At 43.2% G+C, this 22572-nt stretch overlaps 4 protein-coding genes and 1 non-coding gene across 9 annotated transcripts in view; 3 read left to right on the top strand and 2 right to left on the bottom strand.

Moving 5' to 3' along the window:
• The window catches only part of LOC131139928 (uncharacterized protein KIAA1522 homolog), a 29674-nt gene extending 23505 nt beyond the window's left edge, over positions 1 to 6169 (top strand). For all 5 annotated transcript variants that reach the window (XM_058089855.1, XM_058089856.1, XM_058089859.1 and 2 more), the window contains 3 exons: positions 1158 to 1268; positions 1443 to 5081; positions 5441 to 6169. In XM_058089855.1, coding sequence (XP_057945838.1) covers positions 1158 to 1268; positions 1443 to 5081; positions 5441 to 5496 — 3806 coding nt within the window. In that variant the 3' untranslated portion in view covers positions 5497 to 6169. The remainder of the gene's footprint in view (positions 1 to 1157; positions 1269 to 1442; positions 5082 to 5440) is intronic.
• Positions 6170 to 6496: 327 nt separating this feature from the next.
• On the bottom strand, positions 6497 to 8083 carry LOC131139936 (uncharacterized). The gene is made up of 3 exons (XM_058089880.1): positions 7834 to 8083; positions 7203 to 7749; positions 6497 to 6613 (listed from the first exon to the last, which is right to left on the bottom strand). The coding sequence occupies exons 1-3, from the start codon at positions 7838 to 7840 to the stop codon at positions 6565 to 6567; spliced, it is 603 nt and encodes a 200-aa protein (XP_057945863.1). The 5' UTR covers positions 7841 to 8083; the 3' UTR covers positions 6497 to 6564.
• LOC131140708 (zona pellucida sperm-binding protein 3-like) lies at positions 7942 to 9867 on the bottom strand. The gene is made up of 6 exons (XM_058091374.1): positions 9276 to 9867; positions 9103 to 9200; positions 8590 to 8696; positions 8343 to 8517; positions 8134 to 8251; positions 7942 to 8070 (listed from the first exon to the last, which is right to left on the bottom strand). Exons 1-6 carry the CDS (start codon positions 9687 to 9689, stop codon positions 7942 to 7944), a joined length of 1041 nt encoding a protein of 346 aa, XP_057947357.1. The 5' UTR covers positions 9690 to 9867.
• Positions 9868 to 10042: 175 nt separating this feature from the next.
• trnai-aau (transfer RNA isoleucine (anticodon AAU)) lies at positions 10043 to 10116 on the top strand. Its single transcript has one exon. It is a non-coding gene; the product is annotated as a tRNA-Ile (tRNA).
• Positions 10117 to 13279: 3163 nt separating this feature from the next.
• On the top strand, positions 13280 to 16842 carry LOC131139932 (protein L-Myc-1b-like). Its single transcript, XM_058089868.1, has 3 exons — positions 13280 to 13511; positions 13757 to 14348; positions 14886 to 16842. Exons 2-3 carry the CDS (start codon positions 13820 to 13822, stop codon positions 15452 to 15454), a joined length of 1098 nt encoding a protein of 365 aa, XP_057945851.1. The 5' UTR covers positions 13280 to 13511; positions 13757 to 13819; the 3' UTR covers positions 15455 to 16842.
• The last annotated feature ends 5730 nt before the right edge of the window (positions 16843 to 22572 follow it).

Raw genomic sequence — 22572 nt, forward strand, 5'->3', positions numbered from 1 at the left:
TGTACTGTAACAAAAATAAACAGGACTGTATTTACATTCAAAAAGCTGCAGTGGAACCTGGGTTTTCGTAAAAAAAAAAAAGAGAGAAATGTACAAAAACTGAAGCAATTTCTTCCGTAGGAAATAATATAAATCCAATTAATCCATTCCAGGCTACCTGAACTATGAACAAAAATATTTTACACAGAATAATTATAGTTTTGCTTGTTGAAGTCATGTGAAATACATATAAATGTATAAATGAACATCACTTTTACCTTGACTGAAGATTCTTGTTGCAAACAAAGCAATGAGTGGAGGGATTAGGGGAGATAATGGAAGAGCCATGTGGACACCCAGAACACTCGCAATATGCACTGCTCTTGAACGCCTCATCAGCACAGAGTGCTGTACTTGTTAGGAGGAAGAAAGGAGATGGATACAGAGTTGTTAACACACACATGCACGCGCACACACGCAAAAATCATCAAAGTGTTCCCTGGCTGGAATCTTTCTATGGTGTCCCAGTTCCTTACTTATCCACAGAGACAGAATTACCAATGTGTATATGCGTCATATGGGCACTATTTGGCCATGTGATAACTAGAAAGACATTTTTATCAAAAAACGAATCTTACAAAAACCTGTGCTTATGAAAACCAAGGTTCCACCGTATTAGTAATGAATTTAGGATTCATTCATTCATTCTTTACCTCACAAGAATTGCGGGGGGTGCTGGAGCCTATCCCAGCTGTCTTCGGGTGAGAGGCGGGGTACAACCTGGACGGGTCGCCAGCCAATCACAGGGCACAAATAGACAAACAACCATTCACACTCACATTCATACCTATGGACAATTTGGAGTCGCCAATTAACCTAGCATGTTTTTGGAATGTGGGAGGAAACCGGAGAAAACCCACGGGGAGAACATGCAAACTCCACACAGAGATGGCCGAGGGTGGAATCGAACTGGGGTCTCCTAGCTGTGTGGCCTGCGCGCTAACCACTTGTCCACCATGCAGCCAGATTATGGGTTACTTTATGATAATTTTAATACATGGCATATACAGGTTGATTTTACTTGAAGTATGTTGTTGTGAATGGAAAGTGAAACAAAATAATTTCCCTAATAGGTCCTATCAAGAGACCTTGTTTCTTAACTGTCTCTCTTTGTCCAGGGTCAACATTCAGGCCGTTAAACTCTGGGAAACCGTCAGAAAAAGGAAAGACAAGACGACGACACAGGAAGACTGTGGGAGGCATCCCTCAGCATGTTCAGCGAGAACTAAGTATGGAGCTTATGTGTCAAAGTTATATCAGGAATTATTGAACACAGACGTAAAAAACAGTCTGATTAAGGGTGTTGTTGGAGCAAAAAACAGACATAACCTGTGCCAGCGTCAATCCACTGTATTCGTCAAATGAACCTATATTAACTAAGCTTCCTCCTACTTTTATATCAGGATTGGACAGAGGTGGCAAGACAGTGGCTTCAAAGTTTGAAGAAGAAGAGCTTTTCAACGGTGAGCCCTGTGGCAGCGAGCATCAGGAATCATCAAGGGAGGACAAAATGAAGCAGATCCGTGCCGCCAGTGGTAATCATATGGATGATCTGGCCTTGCTGCACCGACTGGGCCCCGATTTGATGGATGGGCAGAGGCCTCGGTCAGTGGCTGTTCCCTCCATGACCACTGCCAACAGTCTCCAGCAGGAGATGCCCTCTCCTGTTATGTCGATGTCCCCCCAGGCTGCTTATATGTCCAAAATCATTCCCAATGCAGTTTTGCCACCATCTATTGAGGTTGTGGAGATCAGCCGTGGCCAGAGTCGCAACAGCCTCCGCACTGTCAGTAAGAGCAGCCTACTTCTGTCCAGCCCTTCCCCATCTCGCTCCTCGCGGAGAACTACTTCTTCCAAAGGCTCCAGAATGACTTCTGCCTCCCACCACAACCCCTACAATCTGTCAGACACCTCCGGTTGGAGCAACTCTGACTCCTCAGAGACTTTGGTGTCTGACTCTTCAACCATCTCTAGTGGCAACGCCTCTAGAAAGGAGTCCTCATCCACCAACAAAGATTCCCAAATTGCTGCCAATGGCAAGCTCAGAAACAAGGAAAACGGAGGTAAGCAGGATGGGCCTTTTGCACGCAGCCTTTCAATCATGAAACCCAAAAGGGCTCCGCCTCCCCCAAGCCGGTCATATTCTCTGCACACCAAAATAAAGCGGCGGTCACGGGATTTAGGAGAGGTGGCGGTCATTTCAAAGGAGTCCTCTCCTCAAAGTGTCTCGGTGTCAACTGGGGGACCAAATGAACCTGGAGCTTCTCCTGTGAGAGCCGTCGACAGTCCTGGTTACAACGGAGACACCAGCTCTCTGGATGACTCCACAGGCTCTGTGTTATTTAACCTGTCAAAATCACCACAGGCCACTGACTCAGCCAAGGCGGGAAAGACAGTTTCTTCAGTAGAAGAAAAGCAGGAACCACTGCAGGAAAACAAGATGACCAAAATAATCTCCCCGTCCAGCGGCTACTCCAGTCAAGATTGTACATCCCCGCAGCTTCAGCCTTTCAGCTCTTCGCCGAAGCACAAAAGAGGAATCTTAGCAAAGCTTCAAAAGTTATTTCCTGGTGCGTCAGCTCCATCTCCTCTCACACAGTCCGGTACTCATGAAAACCCCAAATCATCTAAGAATGCAATGTTTCAACAAGAAAAAGTGGATTCCGCAAGCGTCAGCTCCTCTGTGAGGACCTTGAGAGAACTTTTTGACATCCCTCCACATCCTAAAGTCCATGCACCACCAGCTCCCCCTCCAGAAGTCTGGGCTCACAACAAACGCACCTTTGAATTGCTTCTGGGACCGCCAGCCCCAGACAATGTATACGCCATTATAAAAAAGAATCCAAAAGATAGGAGGCCACAGAGATCATCTCCATCTGTTTCGACGGAGACCTCTGTGAGGAGTTTGGGAGGAGAAAGAAAACAAACCAATCAGACAGTAGAAGCTAAGCATGGAATTGAACATGCGCTAGAGAAACAGAAGGTTGAAGAAAGTGCACTTTTGAATGTGAATGAGGTTTCTAAAATTAGCAATGAAAGACTGACTCAAAATGTAGATTTAGAAGGAAATGACCAAGTGAAAGAGAACGACGAGAAGGTAAAAGTAAGTGACACATTGAATGGAATGTTGGTGAAAGCTGTACAGAAACGTGAAGAAAGGCTAGCGGTGATGAGGGACGACAAAGGCAAGACTGAGGTAAAGACTAGAATGGATGTTATACATAATATTTCATTAATACGCACATCTCCATCCCCCTCTCCTCCTCCTGCACACCTTCCTCCTGAGCCTCCTGGCAAACAGGTAAACAATGTCGTGTCCTCTGATTCCCCCTGGCCTCCACCACCTCCACCAATAATACAAGTGGTCAGCGTGCCTGATGAGTTAGATTTACCCCTTCCACCCCCACCCTTAATTAACGAAGGAGGATTAATTACACCTCTGTTAGCATCACCACCTGCAACAATTATTCCAGAGCTTCGCTTCTCTGGTGCCACTCCATCAATGACTGAACCTGAACCGCTGGTGTCTGAAACATTGCATGTAGGTGCACCTCCACCCTTGAGTATACCCCCTCCACCACCTTACATGGCCCCCCCTCCACCAATTGTAGCCGCAACCCCATCGAGGCTTACAGAGGTCATTTCTCCTCCACATAAGGATGTTGCTCCTCCAACACCTAAAAAGGGTCCCTCACCGGTGCCTGAAGAAGTTCCAGCTCTGATAGTCAAGGAGTCTGCCCCTTCCTTGGTTCAAGTGCTGCATTCTCTTATAACAAAGGACATCCCCCCACCTTCAGTCAAGGCAAAAGAGAATCCCTCTCCTGAGGTTCCTGAAGCAGTCTCTGCTCAGTGTTCTAAAGTGGTTGCTCCTTCACATTCTCAAGAGAGTTCTTCCTGGTCTTCTGAAGAGGAAATCACAGCTTCCATTCTCTATCCACCACAAAGTATTCCACCTCCACCACCCATTGAACCCCTAAAATCACTCTCAAGTTCATTGGAAGCGGAGATCATCCTCCAACAAGAGAGCATCTTGCCTGAATCTCAAAGTGAACAGATTTCATCTAACGGGGTTCTTGGTCCGCCTCAAAGTGTTCCACCTCCACCTTCCTTTGAACTGATTTCTGCATCTGATGCCGCAACTCCAAATACTGATGGGGTCTCTGTCAATGAGGTCCTCCCTGTACTTCAGAAAGAAGCTGTCATCTTATCAACCGTTAATATTTCTCCGTCACCAGAGAAGACTGAGGAACCCACTTGCGCTCCACCTGATAACATTCCTGTACCACCACCTCTTCCCATTGGGGGTCTTGATCTTCCTCTGCACCAGACGAGTTCTGCAAGCACAGAGAGTAAAACCCCTGAGCCCTCATCGTCATCTCCTGTGCACGAGGAACCCGTCTCTGTGGTCACCCCATCCCTTCTGCAGATGGTGAAGCTGCGGCCTGTAAATAGCAGCCCTGAACCTCCCACAGCTCAGGAGCCAGCTCAAGCTGAGGATGTTTTGTCAATTCAGCAACCCAACAACCAGGTCAAGGCCCCACAGACCAACTGTGAGGCTCCTCAGAAGCCCATTAGAAGATCTCTGATCATATCTTCACCTACATCTGCGTTTCCACCCGCCATTATCACCTGTCCACCAGCTCTCCCCCAGTCCCAGTCTGTTGCTGTTCTACCTGCACCTTCAACCACGGTGCTCAAGTCTTCATCGATCACATCTCCCTCCATGAACCTGCAGGAGGCCATCCGTTTGCGGACAGCTGCCAGGTCAAAGGACAGCTCTGCACCTCGCCTCAGCTTGCACTCGCCGACGTCACCAAAAGACGTCGGTCAGTCTCCCACCAGCACAGCAAGCTTTATCTTCTCAAAGAACAACAAGAGGGTGGTGATGGAGAATAAGGCACAGAAGGACATTCCTCCTAAGGTGGTCAGTGAGGTTGAGTTGATGAAGAAAGTCAAGATGCCACCACCTGTTGCAAAGAAACCCAAAACAAAGGCCATGGATGCAGAGGGCAGTGATGTAGCACAACAAGAGAGCATTGCTGGTAAGAGAATACTATGAATACTATACTATGTTTAGGAGCTGCTTTGTCACAATACTACTAAGGTATCAATATTTCTTTCAAAATAGCGTTTTTAATCATCTTAAAAATGAATCAAAGTGGCCCATATTTTTTGGGGTGCAGTGTTTGTTGGACAAGGTTTAGACACCCCTACTCTAAGGAATCACCTTTATCCAATTCAGGCTCAAAAGAGGCGGTCGTATCAGATTTATTTAAATGAAAAATGTGACCCTAACAATGTATGACTTCCCTAACTGTTTTTCCTTCCATTTGTCATAACAGTACAAATAAAACATAGAAGATAATTTTGCACAAAATAACTCTACATTCTCCATCTTCAGATTCAGTGGAAAAATCTAATGGCACAGCATCAGGTACTGCTGAAGGAGAGACATGATCGTTCCACCAGAAGACAGGATGGATTTCATTCCAAGTTGTGACATGAAAAAAAAATGTCACTTTGATGCAAATGGTGTGGACATTTAACAGTTTAGTCGACACAGTATGTTTTCTTCGCCACGTGGTGTTCTGAGCTTTACTGGTGCAAGAGAAAAGTACTGCCTTTTACTGTTTGAAAATGATTGTACCATGTACATATGTCCTGCTGAATCAGTGTGTGCTCAATATTGCAGCAATGGGACGTAAGGGCGCTCATCTGTAAATAGCATGTCTGTCATTTACCAAAGATGTTTCCAAAAACATGTTTAAGAAAATGAATCCTAAGTTATTTTTCTTGTTCAAAAAGAAGAGGGTTCCCACTGATGGAAGTTGCATGAAAGTCTTAAAATCATTTACTCTTATTCTTCTCACAAATTCACAATGTCACCCTTTAACTTAAGGTTATCTGTGTTCATGACCCATAATATAATCCGGGGTCAGTAAATAATCAGTCAGGTGATACTGAAATTCCTTATTTAGAACACCATTTCTTGCAGCTTTTGTTATGGCTCAAATAGTGGGATATATCTGCTTTGAACCTTTCAGACTTTCAAAGACTAATGTAATTAATCATTTATAAAATGAAAGATTAAAGATTTATGGACACATTAAATTGTCTATGACTTGAACAATTCTGCTTCTGTTTACATTTATATTTAAAAAAAAACCAAAATGAACGAAAACTGATGCATTTTTCCCATAACAGTGTAAATCCAGTTCATTCATTTTCGACTGCTTATCCTCACAAGGGTGCTGGAGCCTATCCCAGCTGTCTTCAGGCAAGAGGCGGGGTACACCTTGGACTGGTCACCAGCCAATCACAGGGCACATATAGACAAACAACCATTCACACTCACATTCATACCTATGGACAATTTGGAGTCGCCAATTAACCTAGCATGTTTTTAGAATGTGGGAGGAAATCGGAGTACCCGGAGAAAACCCACACATGCACGGGGAGAACATGCAAACTCCACACAGAGACGGCTGAGGGTGGAATTGAACTCCTGTCTCCAAGCTGTGAGGCCTATATGCTAATCACTTGTCCGCCGTGCATCCCCAGTTCATCCGGACACCTCAAAATAACACAAAACAATACAATTAGTCTCACATCCAGAAAACGCAAAATATAAAATTAAATGGATGAATGAACATTTACGATCACTTTCACTTTTATGGAAGACTTGTTGGCCAACAGGGTGGTGAATGGAGCGAATGGAAGAGCCACACAAACAGTTTCACTCTCGTCTGTACACTTGATCTGTATACTGAAACTTTGTTGTAAACTTCAGCACTTGCTTGTGATGAAGAAAGGAGACAGATAATTGTTCATTTTGTGTTTTATGAGAAATGAATTATTTAAGAATTTCCTGGAAGGAACTAAGAACCTAAGTCACCAACGCATGGATGCTTTCAATTTTGTGTACGAAACAGACATATTTTGGTTCAAAACTGAGGTTTCACTGTATTTCAGCATTAACATGAATACATGTAGGGCAGAATGATGTACAAAATCTATTCTGTATTGGTTAGTGTCAGGAATGTTGAATGATATATCCATTATTAGACAACTTGAGATAACTTAATGACGTGTTTTAAGACAAAATAATCCATCCCTTAACTGAAATGTGAGTTTTTATTGAGATGACATAGTGAAGAAGCTACCTCCATGAGAAATACCAGATCAGGTCTTTGTCATCTCCTTGCTCATCATTGTTGTGGACCTCAGAGAACTTTGTTCTTGCAGCCTCCTCCGTCCCATTTGTGCGATTCCGCTTTTCTTCATCACCTTTAGCATCATAATGCTGCACATCTCCCTGCTCTGTGACTTGTGATGCTAACATTTGCTCCGGCTGCAGACATTCATGCAGTGCTTCCCCTTTTGTTGGATTGACTTGGCCCAGCTGCCCTGCATTCTGTCCTTCTTGTTCTTCCTTCAAGTTGTCCACTTCATATCCTGATCCTTTCTCTTCAAACTCATTTGAAATGCTCTCTTCTGATGTCTCCCTCACCTGGGGAAATTTTTCGAGTGCAGATTCACGAATCAGCCTCTCTCCCCCATCATACTCTTCTTTATCATATTTAAGTAAGTCTGCATTTTGCTGCAAGACGCCATGATTCTGATGTTGAGGATGATTCCGTCTCCTGATGGCAAGTAAGCCTTCCTCTGCAAGCGGCTGATCGGCAACCAACAACGCACTCCTTACGGAACCTTAGCAAACAGATTTGGTATTTGTAATACAATTAATAGAACCTTTAAAATGGAAATATTCTGATAAAAAGTCAAATCACATACCTTTCATTATGTTTTTCTGTGACTTGAAGTTCGCACACCGTGAATTACAGCACTCACAAATGGAGTCATCTCCTGAAAGGGCCCTCCACCTAACGTGCACAAATATTCTCAATCCACTTGAAAGTACATGGAATACTTATTTAGATTTAACACCCACCTGCCCTGCCTATAGGTGCATGATTTACGTGCCGGACCTGGCTTCTCTGATGTGACAAATAATTTGCAGTGAATGCTGATCTAAACAGACACAACAGCTTACACCAAATTTTTTGAGAACAAGCGTTTGCTACTATTTCGCACCTCTTTGTCTGGGTCAGAATTGAACTGGAAGGCTTTGAATGAGAATCTCAAGGTCTTGTTTGTGTGAGAGATGAACTGAGAGGCCCCTCCAGGGTCCCGTTTGCTGTCCAGCATGCAACTGCGGATGGGTGGGAACGTGGCGTCTTAAGCGGAACACCAAAGGGAGTAACCAATATATAGTATGTTAAATTCCTGTACTGAAGACATACCCTAAATGTCCAATGATTGTGTATTTCTGGGATGATGAAGAGCCACTAGCGATTGAAGCATGGCAGCTGTTGATGTATAATTTCCTTCCAGTCTGGAGATGTGGAGCCGAGACTTGGATGTGAACCTTCTGACCAAGTTGGTACACCTGATGTTTAACCGGGTTATTCCATGAATCTGAGGTTGACACACTGTATTTACTTTGACATAACGCACTGGATAATTCCACGTGGACAGCATTAGACATACCATCCATCAGCTGGATTAGGAATTCATTTTGACGTGTTTTCAGGTTTTTACGCACAAGAGCAGTTTGCCATGTGGGCTTGACTGCCAGTTGGTACACATGGTGGTACCTGTGCAAATATAGAAGGTGAGAGTTAAGTGGGTCAGGTTCTCATACACATGAATACATAGTGTGCAAGCATTTCTTTCAAAACCTCCAACATGTTTCAACTTGTGTTACTTAGACACGCACTGAAACTGGCTTTTATAATGAAAGTTTGAGCATTACAATTCATTATCAACTTTTTTGTATAATGTACGTTGTGATCACAAGCACAAAATCACTAATTGTACTTGAAAAAGATGCATCTCTTATATACGACGCTGAACATGTAATGCATGGCATCAACAGTAGGGGGCAGTATTTAGCAAACCAATCTGAGCTATTCTGGCGGGCACCTGTTATGACTTCCTGGCCGGGATTGGTGATACAAATTTTGTTACAGAACTTATACCAAGTAACTGGGAACCACGTACCTCTGATAACGACATTCAATGCCGACGTCAATCAGAGGCGTCTTATTTGAAGGTTCATAGTGGAGAGTGTATCTGTAGACCAAGAAGTCGCGCGTTACCTGAAAAAGGGAAGTAATTTGGAAGTCATTTTGGATGCAAAAACAGTCCATACACAATCAGGCATGACTCGCTACCTCACGCCCGGGGTCACACGCCGTCAGCGGGTAAGTGAAGATGAAGTCTCCGTATGGTCTGAGAACACCGTTGCTTCTGCAGCTGCTTCCCAGTTTGAGCTCCGACTCGTCCGCGCCGAACCCGTAGAAAGACGGCTTGACCCGAACAACAATGTCGGACGTAGAACAAGAAACAGAGACGTCTGGAAGGTAAGTAAAGTCGAACCGGGTCCTGGTCGACCTGGGTGCTGATGTTGGGTGGTGGCTTTGCGAACCAATTTGAGGCATTAAGACCGGCCCAGGAATCTTGTTTGATGTTGACAGTTTGTCTTTTGGGATTTTGCTAGCTTTGTTTCGCCTGAAAGCTGACGAAAAGACATTAAGGCGTACAAATGCGAAAAGGCAACAGATAAAGTAAAGATGTCTTCTTTTCATTGTCTTTCCTCACTAAATGTAGGCGTAAAACTACATCACAATCGCAGCTGCATGTAATTAGCCGAGATGGTACAACTTTTGTGAAGTAAAGCGTAATTTAAGATTCTAATTTTAATCTGCCTCATGTAAAAAATTAAATTGTGTATCTACAACTGTGAGGCCCCGCGAGACAACTTGGTTTAATAGTACTAAATATCACCTTAAGACAAGGCAATACATCACCCACTCCCTATGGCGAATTCCATTCTTATTACGATTCCCTCAAACACGTCTCACTGTCAAAGTATTTATATACGTTTGATTTAGTTATCTGGATGTAATGACATAAGCCGATTCCTGCGCACGCTGTACATGGCCGGTTAGCTCAGTTGGTTAGAGCGTGGTGCTAATAACGCCAAGGTCGCGGGTTCGATCCCCGTACGGGCCACACCTTTTCATATTTTTTATTTACAATCAATTTTAATTAACTGTACAGTATATTAGGCAATGACAATGTGACGTCATTTGACGTGGTTAGATGTAAGATAAGTGACAAATTACATTATTACTTCGGAGATGATATATAAAACAACATGGAGTATGGTAGCGGCAGACCAACTGACAACATTTAAATTACAGCAAAATCTATTGACATCCACACAAAGAGTTGTACAGAAATATATATTTACAAAATTAATATAGAGGTGAAACAGTATGTTAGTCCTGATCTAGGTACATGAGCTGTAGAAGATAATTTTGTATTTTAACCACCAGGTGGCAGTCTACGACAAGCAGTAATGAGAGCAATGCGCACAATGATCTTTTACTTTCAACATAAGAACAATTGCATGTTTTTTCCTATTAGTTTAGAAAAGAAAAGGCTGCAGTATTGTATGGTTAACATTTTCAAAAATCCACAACTTTAGACTAAGTTAACTGATCCAATAGACACAGCATGTCATGTCTTTATATTAAAAACAAATGCAGATAGAGGTCACCCAGCCCATGATGCTGTCATAATGTTGAGGGGTGCGTCTGAGTACGTTTTACCTCTCAGGGGAGCTGTAAAACTTGTGTGAATTATTTATGTTGTCGTTCTTATCTGCATGTGTTTCCTTTGTCTCTGGTTGACTGGTCCCATTTTGAAACCTCCTCCTCGATGCCTTCTAAAGGTCAAAGGTTAGGGTGAAGGGTCGTGGGGAAAAAGAGGGCTCCTCTTGTATGTAACATGGAGACATCCGACCATCCAAATTCCCTCACTGCCTAGTGTGTGATGTTCCTCAGAAGACTTGGTGGGTCATGTGGATGACATGGGTGCTCAGCTGAGGTGAATCCCACCCCCCCTCTTTCTTTTCTTTACCATCCTTGCACATATGCTACTAGAACAATAAAAGACAATGGTGGCCACTTGAAGTTAAGCTTGGGGGATGACGGTGGGAGAAGGCTTTTGTTTGTGTTAAGCATTGTTACCCCAATAAACTCTCCGCTGAGGAACAAGAACCTTTAATGATAGAAGATAGGAGAAGATAAAGAAGGGCCCTTATTGTTCTTGTATCATTTTGTCTCGCTACTCTTTGCCACAAATGAATCCATACCATATTTGACAATAAGATAGTTAAGTTTTCAATTATTTTAGGATGTAAAGTTTATTTTGAAGGATTTGTTTCTATTTCAGAATAGTGTTTCCATTAGAGTAGATCCCCGCATAGACACAGGTCTTTTTTTTCAGCAAAAACACACGTAGATTTAATCCTTTTATTCTCTTATACGCACATGATAGTGTTATACTGACACTTAAGAGACATAGGTTCACAAACACATTGCATGAATTACAACTTGCAAGACTTTTGCATCATTTCTATTGCCGCTGTAGTTGATTTTAATATAAAGTAAGTACTGTGATACAATTTTTTACATCTTTTTTGTATTCAGATGGCATAACATCTTCCATGTCAAGTCTTGAATAAGCCATGTTAAAAAAATAGTCTGTATGTAATCACAAGGCTTGTTTCACCTCATTTATGTCTAGCCTGATAGACTTATTCAAATGGTCTGGAGGGGCATCAGAGTCATGTGCTTCTAGCGGAAAGCTGACAACAGATGACCGTCACTAATCAATGCCCTTCACTCTGCTTGAACATGATACTTTTGCATAGCATGAAGCTTTTGTGTGGCTCACTGTGATGTGCAATTAAGGCGAGGCTGACCGTGCGACTATCAACCAAATCAATATGTTAGACGCCGCGAGGCAGAGGCCCCCGAGATGGCACATAAGTTTGACCTGGCGTTGTCTGCTCATGAAACGTTGGGGAACTTTGACCTTTTCCTTACAAGACAGCCTAAAAAGCGTGTGTTGTGACAAATTGTCTCTGCTTAATCCTCGCTGTCTATTTTTGTGCTTCATGAGAGCGCATGGTGCACAGAATTTTTCAGTCATTCCTCTGTTCTCTTTCTGTGTGGCGAAGCCTGCTACTGTTGTGTTTACAAGCGAGTCCTCAGCCTCATTCTTTAAAGACGAGCACTCCCTTGGACACCTCAGCTGCTGGATCTCAACGGTTTGCGCTTGTTTGGGTTTCATTCAAAAGTAAATTACATGCCCTTCACTGTGCTTTACCGTCTTCTAACATGCAGTGTACCTTTCCACCGTCAACATGCTGAGTATGGAAATGAAGTACCTACTAACTGCTCTGAATTATTTGTGCCTCCTTTTGTATTACAAATAGTTGGACCACCTTCTGAGCATTGTACCAGTGAAGCACTGTTTAACCACTCAACCTCAACTGTTGCTTAAGTATCTCTCAACAATAGTGCTTGAAAAATTAGCGAGGAGAATGATTTGCACTCAAAATCTTCCTGTTGAGCAACAGAAGAAACAGTACTGCAATTGTGTGAAGAGGATAATTAACTCTATCAGTAAGTAAAACCATGACAACATAGTAAATCATAATGCTCCTGCTAATTACAAAGGTGTACGGATATGTCATTATATACGAGAGCAATTAAATGACTACTAAACGCTAATGATAATTAAATGATCATGGTTCCCCACCAACCCACCACAGCATCATATGATGCTATATCAATGAAATAATAATCCTAATGCCACTGCAACCACAATAATATATATTTAAAATAATACATCTTAAAACTGAGCATTATCACGTGTTTGTAAACAGCTCTAGGATCTCTATAGATCATGTATGTATTAATTATCAGATTGAGATATAGAATAATAAGCATTTTTTAAATAGTAGATACAATGAAATATGATTTAGATACTTTATAGACCCTTTCCAGGAAATTACTTTGCTGCAGCAGCCACATGTACAGACAGTATTGTAAGAATAAATTGAGAATACAAAATTGAAAGTAAAAAAATAAATATGCAAATAAAATAAACAACAATAAACACAATTCCCCATGTTCATTATGTGATATCAATATTTAATATTGTACAATCAGAGCATACATATTGTATCTTATATGTATATTTATTATAGCTATTACAGCTACACAATATAGCGTTTGACTTCCATGTTATTAAGTAATAGTCTATCAGTGATTCTGACCATATTTGGAGGCTCAGACGGGGCGGGGCGAGCAGCTCGGTCCCACCTCTTATGCAAATAAGGAGGCTTACCCGGATCTACTACTGCAGATATTTGCCAGGCCCCGCCCTGCACTTTTGTCGTCTTATAACAGGATTTCTCACTGGCGCGAAAAAACGCAGTGCTCGGCTTCTCTTCCACGGAACAACTGTCTGCTTCTTATTTGCTATCTTTACAAGAAGTAGCTCTGGGGGAACGACACGCAACAACTCAATGACCTGCATTTCGCCTTTCGGTATGTAATATGAAAAGTAATACGGTACAGGTATATTGTGTAAAGTTTCACAGCCGGTCGTTATATGGACTGAGGCAACTGCAAAGCCGGTTAGTTGAACTCGTACAGTGTATTCTAAATATACATAGAAGCTTACGTAATAACCATAGGTAGTTTGATTTCATCACAGCAAAAATCTACGATTTATTTAGTTTGTTCAAATGTGGAGTCCGCATGACGTTAATGACTGTGATATTCCCCTTCAGGATAAAAAGGATTTCACGTGGAATAATTAACCCCAAAGAGGACTTTTGTTATCATTCGGAACAATGGAGTTGGACTGTTACCAGCACTATTTCTTCGATGACTTTGACACAGACGAGGATTTCTACAAGTCGACTGCACCGAGCGAGGGCATTTGGAAAAAGTTCGAGCTCCTGCCCACCCCTCCCATGTCGCCCACCCGGACTCTTCAGGGCGGGGATGGGTGGATGTCGCCGGGAGACAAACTAAGTTGGCTATCCAAAGTCCTGGGTCAGGACGACGACTACGAAGGCGAGGAACTGTTCGGCAACCTCAGCTCCATCATCATTCAGGACTGCATGTGGAGTAGTTTCCCTTCCAGCAAGCAGCTGGATAAGGACAGCGGCAGGCAGGCGCCACCGCCTCAGCGACCCGCAGCTCCCCCGGCTCCACAAGTCCACACGAGGCCGAGCAAAGCACAGTGCGTCTCGGCCGGCACTCACATTACCACGTCGGCGGCAGACTGCGTCGACCCCGCGGCTGTTCTCACCTATCCGACAAGCAGCTGCAGGAAGCCGGCGTCGTCTGGCACGGAGTCTCGGACCGACTCCTCTGGTAAGGGCGCAGTCTGACCCCATAATTAGAACAAGCATTGCATAACTGTGCGGTTCAGAGGTTGGTTCGGGCATATAACAGCTTGAACAGAACAATTCTTCTCCGACAACGTGTCACATGCGTCTTCTGGATGTTTAAAAACCGCGCCCGGGTCACTTTTTTTGCATCATTTCATCACTCACGTTGCAATCAGATGCGCCATAGGGGCGGACAAGCAGAGCTTTGTGATTTACGACTGCATGCTCCACTCAGCAGCACACTAAACTTTCAGATGGCGTCCTACTGCCATCAAGTCCCCTCATTACAATTGCTGATGAATGCTCCTTGTGGTCCATGACAAAGGCTTGAATTCTTCTCTGCTCCAATGCCCTACAGCAGCGTTGGGGGAAATAGTGATGTGCTTGCTTGGCTGTGGAATGCACTTCCTCATTGCCACCTTTTTTGGAGTGAACAATAGCAGCTGTATCTACTGCACGTATTCTGTGAAACATCCTGGCAATGTGAAATAATTCTATATATTTTTCTATGTGATCGCAGATGACGAAGAAGAAATAGACGTTGTCACTGTGGAGAGCAAACACAACCAGGCCAGACTAGCAAGTGTCCGTAAACCAGTGACCATCACAGTCCGTGCAGACCCTTGCCCGAAACGCTTCCATGCATCCGTACACCGGCAGCAGCACAACTATGCGGCACGCTCCCCGGACAGTGGGCCAGAACCTGATGAGGATGATGATGACGATGATGACGATGAAGACGACGAGGAGGGGCTCCAAAGCAAACGTATGTGTCGGACATCCAGTCAGCCCACCTCTCCGTCAGGAAGCCCCTTGAACTCTGACACGGAGGACACGGACCGCAGGAGAAACCACAACTACCTGGAGAGGAAGAGGAGGAATGATTTGAGGTACAGATTCCTTGCTCTACGGGACCAGATCCCGGGTCTAGAGTCAGCCAAGACCCCTAAGGTAGCCATCCTGACCCAGGCCACAGAGTACCTCACAGAGCTGCAAGCCAGAGAGAAGCGACAGCTGCAGGAGCGCAAACGCCTCAAAGCTCGCCAACAGCATCTCCTTCGCAGGTTATCTGCACTGAAGCGGTCTTGAAACTTCCAAAGAGACCTTTAAAGCCATTTTGATATGACAACAGGCCTGATATAAGCCGCTTGGAATACTCTCATTTAACAGTGGACTGCAGCGGACTTGAACCTGTCATTGATTGATAGGAGGGTGTTTGGACCTTATGAGCGTGCGTGGTTCATATCCTGTTTTTTTTTGCACAGTTTCAAAAAGCGAGGGTAACACAGCATATGTTTGTAGCTACGACAGATATATTGTCTAGTATGATTTTTTTTGGAGCGGAGAGTGTGGAAGTGGGCCGAGATGACTTCATTCCATCATTGCACATTCATATCGGAGTGAAGCGTAAACAAGCCTTTGCTGTGTACGCATGATGAGAGTGTGAGAGCTGTGGGTTTTTGTTTTTTTTTGTTTGGGTATTTTTTGTGCCGCTGTTCATATTTCTTTGTAAATAATAGCTTATTTCTCCTGGTGGGGGAGCAAAACAAAAAAAAATCAAGGGTCATCACAAAGCTTTGCTGTTTTGTATGATTTGCCACCAGGCATTGAGGAGCGTCTATTTTGTTAAGAAAACGTGGAAAAAAGCAAAAAAGTTTGATAAGTAGCACTGCTGTACTTTACACTCACATGTCACTTTGCCACCTCAATGCATCTCCTGATTTTGTTTGATTCTAAAGCATGCTCAACATTAAATTTTTATACCCTATTTGCAAACAACCAGCATTTTGTCTTTTCTCACATTTTTGTCAATATAAGTCTCCCACATGTAGATGTAAAGAAGCTGCTGTAAGACAGCTCATAGAAAGGCAAATAGCACCAACCGGTTGGTTTCCCGCCTCTAAGTCACTGGCGGTGTGTGCTTGTGTAAAAAAAGAGCGTTACGTTGGCCAGCTGCTGGCCTGCACAAGGTTAGACTGAGCTTGTCCTTGAGACTTGCCCTTCACGAGCCTACGCATGATACTGCTGAGGATCCTCCTCTCTGCAGTGGCTGCTGCATGCTGGGCACTTCATGTTCTCTCACCTAAGTGGTTACATACGCACACATACATATTGCACTTTCTGTATCTTTAGAACAGTCCCGTGGGTGTGGCGATGATGTGGATCAACTTTTATTCCTCACAGTAATACACGGAGCACACACGTCTCCTAAAGTGGCTTGTTAAAATATATACTAGAATTTTATATTATTGAACCGGATGTCTTTTTTTTTTTCGCCTTTTATTAGATGGTTTGTTACGAGGTGACCTGTTGGTGGCTTTGCATGCTTGTCGCTGTTTAATGAGCCAACTTATGGTTATTTGAAGCGGAACAGCTGTGTTGGAGCGCAGATGCTTTCATGAAACTTCACAACATAACAGATATCCTGCCTTTATTATACCTGGATGTGGAATCGATCAAATCCACTGGTGTTTAAAGTGCCTTGATAATCTGCATTTGGGTTTTATCATAAATATATAAAAATTCAACATGACCTGCACTGCATCTGAACATTATGACAAAGGACTAGTATATATCAGAATACACATAAAAACTTGTGTCTTTAATCCTAACCAAATACAGTTCAGCTTTTTTTGTAAAATGAATAAAATAATCATGGTCGCTCACACAAGAAGACATATTATTGTACTATATTTCGCATACACATCCATTTTCTGGTTATGAATCATTCATTAGTAGCGATGTGTATATCCTAGTGAGGATCCACTCAAGATAGCAAATCCATGCTGCGGTTGCGCCCACTTGTCACCTAAAGTCATATTTGTTTGGCTTGTGTCCAACAATGGCATAGTTCAAATGACCCTGTGTGAGTATTCCTCGAGCTCCTGTGTCAGTGACCTCGCTGACGAGTCCCGGCTAGTTTGTGGAATTCTGTCAGTTGTCTATTAAATCCAGAGCAACTGTTTTTGTTCAGGTACATCCTGACAGACGAGATAGGCACTCCCTGCGCTCTAACCGTCTCACACCTCCCCTTTTGTCATGGCTGCATTTGTAGTTGGTATTGGCTTGAGTTCTCCATGCATATTTTCACCCCTCGGGACACAGTTTCAGAATAAAGTACCCCTGAGTGCTATTTGCTGATGTTTGTATAGTCACACTTTTAACAGGAAATCTCTGTTAACATACCTGTATGAAAATTAAAAAAATAATAATAAAAAAATCACAAACGGTGTAACGGTGATCTAGTGGTTAGCCTGTAGGCCACACAGTCAGGAGATCAGCAAGACCTGGTTCGATTCCGCACTTGGGCATTTCTTTGCGTGTTCTCCCTGTGCATGCGTGGGTTTTCTCCGGGTATTCCGGTTTCCTCCCACATTCCAAAAACATGCTAGGTTAATTGGCGACTCCAAATTGTCCATAGGTATGAATGTGAGTGTGAATGGTTGTTTGTCTATATGTGCCCTGTGATTGGCTGGTGACCAGCCCAGGGTGTACCCTGCCTCTCGCCTGAACACAGCTGGAATAGGCTCCAGCACCCTTGTGAGGATATGCAGTACAAAATGAATGAACTGGATTTACATTGTTATGGGAAAAATGCACCAGTTTTCGTTCATTTTGGGTTTTTTTTAAATATCAATGTGAACAGAAGCAGAATTTAATGTGTCCATAAATCTTTAATCTTTCATTTTATAAATGATTTATTACATTGGTAAGGCTCCAGCATACCCCTGCAACCCTCATGTGGATAAGTGGTATCGAAAATGGATGGATGGAATAACACAATAGATTATTGTATTACCTGATGACCCTGAATTTGCACAATTTGAAATTCTGCCTAAAGTTTCCCAAAGCTTTGTTGTTTTAAAGTCCAGGTTAATTTGACAATTTGCATTTGTTCCTATAGAACACACAAATGGAAAGAATTGCTCTTCATCTTAGGCCGCACAGTGGATTAGTGGTCAGCATGTTCACAAGATCACAAGATCCGGATCCATAAGTATGAATAGTTGTTTGTCTATATGTGCCCTGTGATTGGCCGGCCACCAGTCTAGGGTGTACCCGCTGGGGGAAAAATGGATGGCTGGATGTTACTGCATCACAGTATACGCAGAGACAGGGAAGTTCTACTACATTTTCCAGAACCTCTTTATTTAATCAGAGATCTTAGAATATTGCGGCAGGATTTCCTGCTTTCCCCAAGAGAAGCTTTGTGCCCCACAATCAGGTAATACAAGCTTGTGCAAACATCTATCACATTTAAAGCATGAGCTATTGCTTCATTTTCTTACCAGTGGCTGGACGGTTTTGACTTTTACAACACCAGGAAGTGAATGAAAAAGGTCAAGTGTCAAATCTTGGGCTGGTATGAGATCTTTTAACGATGCAGTCCAAGTCAGAAGGCTCTGTTATGAGTTATTATGGCTGGTTCATATGTGCAATGACACTGTTTTTCATTCTTTTCAAAAATGAGCTTCCGCTCACTAAAATGTACCCAAACACTTGACACCCCCCTGTGCGTCTACAATAAGGGCGCCAGAACCAAACATATCTTAGCTCTGCCGGTTCAACTCTACCAACTTGCTAAACCAGAATGTCGGCTCTGAAGTTTAAGCCTCGCCCACACAGAACTTCCAAAGTGCACATGTTAACACTATTACACACATCTAGAACCTATGTGCCGCTTTGACATGTTTAATCTAGTCTACATCTGTGAACCACATGTAATCACTTTATGCACACACAGCTTTTTACTTGTAGCCTTGCTTTGCTTTTGACCATGACTGGGAAGTAAAGGAGAGCAAACTGACATAGTTGCCTAAATACACAACTCTGGGTCTTTGGCTTGACCTCAGTGTGTGATCAGGGTGGGACTGTTGGGATTTGATGAGAGCCTTTTGTACTTCCTTTTTACATACTCACTTATTTATCTTGCTTTTCTTTGGATTGAGACCTCTTCAAGACTACCGAGGCTAGTGGTTCTTAGAATGGGCCAGGGTGCAGCTCATTTTTTGTTAGGTCCCACAGTATATTCAAAGAACACAAAGCCTGTAAGCCCACATTCAAAAATGACAAAGAAGGTCACGCGCCACCTTGAAAAGACGACAATAAAAAGTCATCACAGCAGAGCATGCATGATATATGTTCATCTATAGGATGTGAAATTATTGTTAATGACTTGAATTTCTGATGAGAAAATGCAAACAGCAGTGTTGTCCCTCCGCATGCCCTTTGACGCCATCTTGATCCAGTTATAGCTCTTGATGGAGACTTATGCATATTCATTCATTCATTCATTTTCTCTCACTTTTCCTCATGAGGGTCGCGGGGATGCTGGAGCCTATCCCAGTTGTCTTCAGGCGAGAGGCAGAGTACACCCTGGAATGGTTGCCAGCCAATCACAGGGCACATATAGACAAACAACCATTCACACTCACATTCATACCTATGGACAATTTGGAGTCGCCAATTAACCTAGCATGTTTTTGGAATGTGGGAGGAAACCGGAGTACCCGGAGAAAACCCACGCATGCACGGGGAGAACATGCAAACTCCACACATTATTATTATTATTATTTTAGTGCTATACAATGGAATATCAATTATTTTTTATTGTACATGCACTGAAACTACTCATTCATATCATACTCATATAACTTATTTTTGTGTATTGCGGATTTATATGCCGAGATGCTCCTCAATTTGTGCCGTAGGCACTTTAACGGAGGGAGGAAACCTACAATAACACATGATGACACGTGATCATTAACTTTCACCTACTGTACAATTTAGTCATGCACTACCCATTTCTCTCCTAACACATCGAGTTAACATTCAGTGTTCCTGTGCATGTAAAACAGGGAAGCTAGGCCTTTAGAAGCGATCTTTTGGGTCTTCACTCTCACCAAGCCATGATGTGTGTTGATAATATCAACTTTACCTTTGCAGGCTTTTGAATTGAGCAACAAGAAAAAAAATGTATGTTTGTTCTTGGAAACAGGGAGGATAACATTTTGCAACATCCGCTAGCTTGTGATGAATCTTTTACCTCTGCAGTTTAACAGAAAAAAACACAAGTCAATTGAGCAATATTTCCACCATGTTGACTGATTGTCTTCTACCTGGGCTGGCTAGCATTGTGTGTTTACACAGTGGTGGGGTTGGGGGGGCGTGAAGGAAGAAGAACCATAAAGCACTGCACTGCTTTGTGATTCTTGGAGCATGCTTCCTTATTGCTGACCTCCATTTGCCAAATATAGGACACACGGAGGTAAATAGGTTGATTTAGCGGCAACATCTAACATGCTGTGTGATATAATGATAGCATTTAATAACTTCTCATTTTGCGGTGATGCAATGATTTGTCCAGGTTACATACTGGCAGTAAGAAGAAGTTTTCTTGTCCTAAAACTTGCTCAACACTCACACACCCTTCCCTTTATTCTATTTTCAAGAGGCTTGACCGTCAAGGAAGCTACGGGAAACACAAGCGGGAAGAGATGCTGATGGGCTTGCGAGGTCACACGCCACACAGTCACACACGTTTCAAGAAACTTTCTCTGGTCATACTCTCGCTCTGCCTACTGACCCACATTCCAGCTTGATTGTGTCACTGGGACTGAGCCGGCAGCCGCCACTTGCTGGCATGCGAGCTGTAATCTTTATCCCTCGTCTTACTGTTTCTCCCTGTCTGCCCCGTCCTCACACTCTTCTTGTTGTCATCTATTTTATTGACTTCCTGTCAGATAGCCGCAGTTTGTTACCTCCCAGGTATGTGTGTGTTTGATGATCTGGGTCACGCTTCTGTGCTCGGATCCTCCGTCTGTGCGTGTCCCTCGCTCTCCCCACCTAAGGTCAGCATTACATAACAGTGATGATTCCGTTGGAGCAGAGTTCCTCTTTCCCTCCACTGGTGTTATAGTGGTGTTTGGCTTTGTGAGATGGCATTCAGGCAAAAGAAACACGCTCAAGCTCACGTTTTCCTATTTTAGCACCTTTTGGGCTTTGTTTGGATGTTTGGGACTTTCCAATGTCCACGGGTATGTTATGTCACTCAGCGATTCTATCTATCTGGTCCACCTCTTAATACATGGTTAACATTATTGGTGGTCTTTGGAGGTGTTTTAATAGCGGGTTCTAAATGGGGACTAGGTGACTCCCATTGCATTGTTACTGCCTCGTACTCGCAGTTTTTCTTTCTTTAGAGTGCACAGATGATGGGCAAAATTCCCCCTTACAAACATTAAAATGTTTACACTGAACCTGAAAACACAAAAGCATTATTGCTGAGGAAAGTTCAATATTGGCGAGCACAAGTACGTGATCATAACAACAATGGTGGACGACAACGCTGCTGAAGATGTGCCTCCATTAGAGACACATTGCTTGCATAAGTACAGCACTTTATGTCCCCACTCATTCTTCTGTCAAGTTTACATTGATTTATATGTCTGTTTTATTTATTTCTAGCCCCGCAATATGATGTTAATGCATGTTGGTGTCACAGTCAGAAGAACTGGGTTTGAATCTCTTTTGTCGTTGTCATGTTTTCCCCGTGATAAGTGAATTTCGTCGAATTTCATTAAGTATAAAATGAATTTTGGGCGGCACGGCGGTCTAGTGGTTAGCGCGCAGACCTCACAGCTAGGAGACCAGGGTTCAATTCCACCCTCGGCCATCTCTGTGTGGAGTTTGCATGTTCTCCTCGTGCATGCATGGGTTTTCTCCGGGTACTCCGGTTTCCTTCCACATTTCCAAAAACATGCTAGGTTAATTGGCGACTCCAAATTGTCCATAGGTATGAATGTGAGTGTTAATGGTTGTTTGTCTATATGTGCCCTGTGATTGGCTGGTGACCAGTCCAGGGTGTACCCCACCTCTCGCCCGAAGACAGTTGGGATAGGCTCCAGCACCCCCGCGACCCTCGTGAGGAAAAGCGGTAGAAAAATGAATCAATTAATAAAATGAATTTCTTGAAGCAATACACGGTTGTGTATGCTGACATGCTTTAGCCAATAAATCCTCCCTTGCATGTATACTAATACAACTAAACTGTACATCTTAAGAGTGTTAGCCAAGACTATGTAGCCATACAATGTCAATGCACCAGACCGATCAACTTGTCTGTCTAATCTGGTGATAATCCTAATCCCGTTAGTGTAAACACTGCTGCCATCTGTGACTACAAACGCCATAGCGGTCATTATAAT

Source organism: Doryrhamphus excisus, chromosome 13, assembly GCF_030265055.1.
Source record: "Doryrhamphus excisus isolate RoL2022-K1 chromosome 13, RoL_Dexc_1.0, whole genome shotgun sequence".
Lineage (NCBI taxonomy): Eukaryota > Metazoa > Chordata > Actinopteri > Syngnathiformes > Syngnathidae > Doryrhamphus > Doryrhamphus excisus.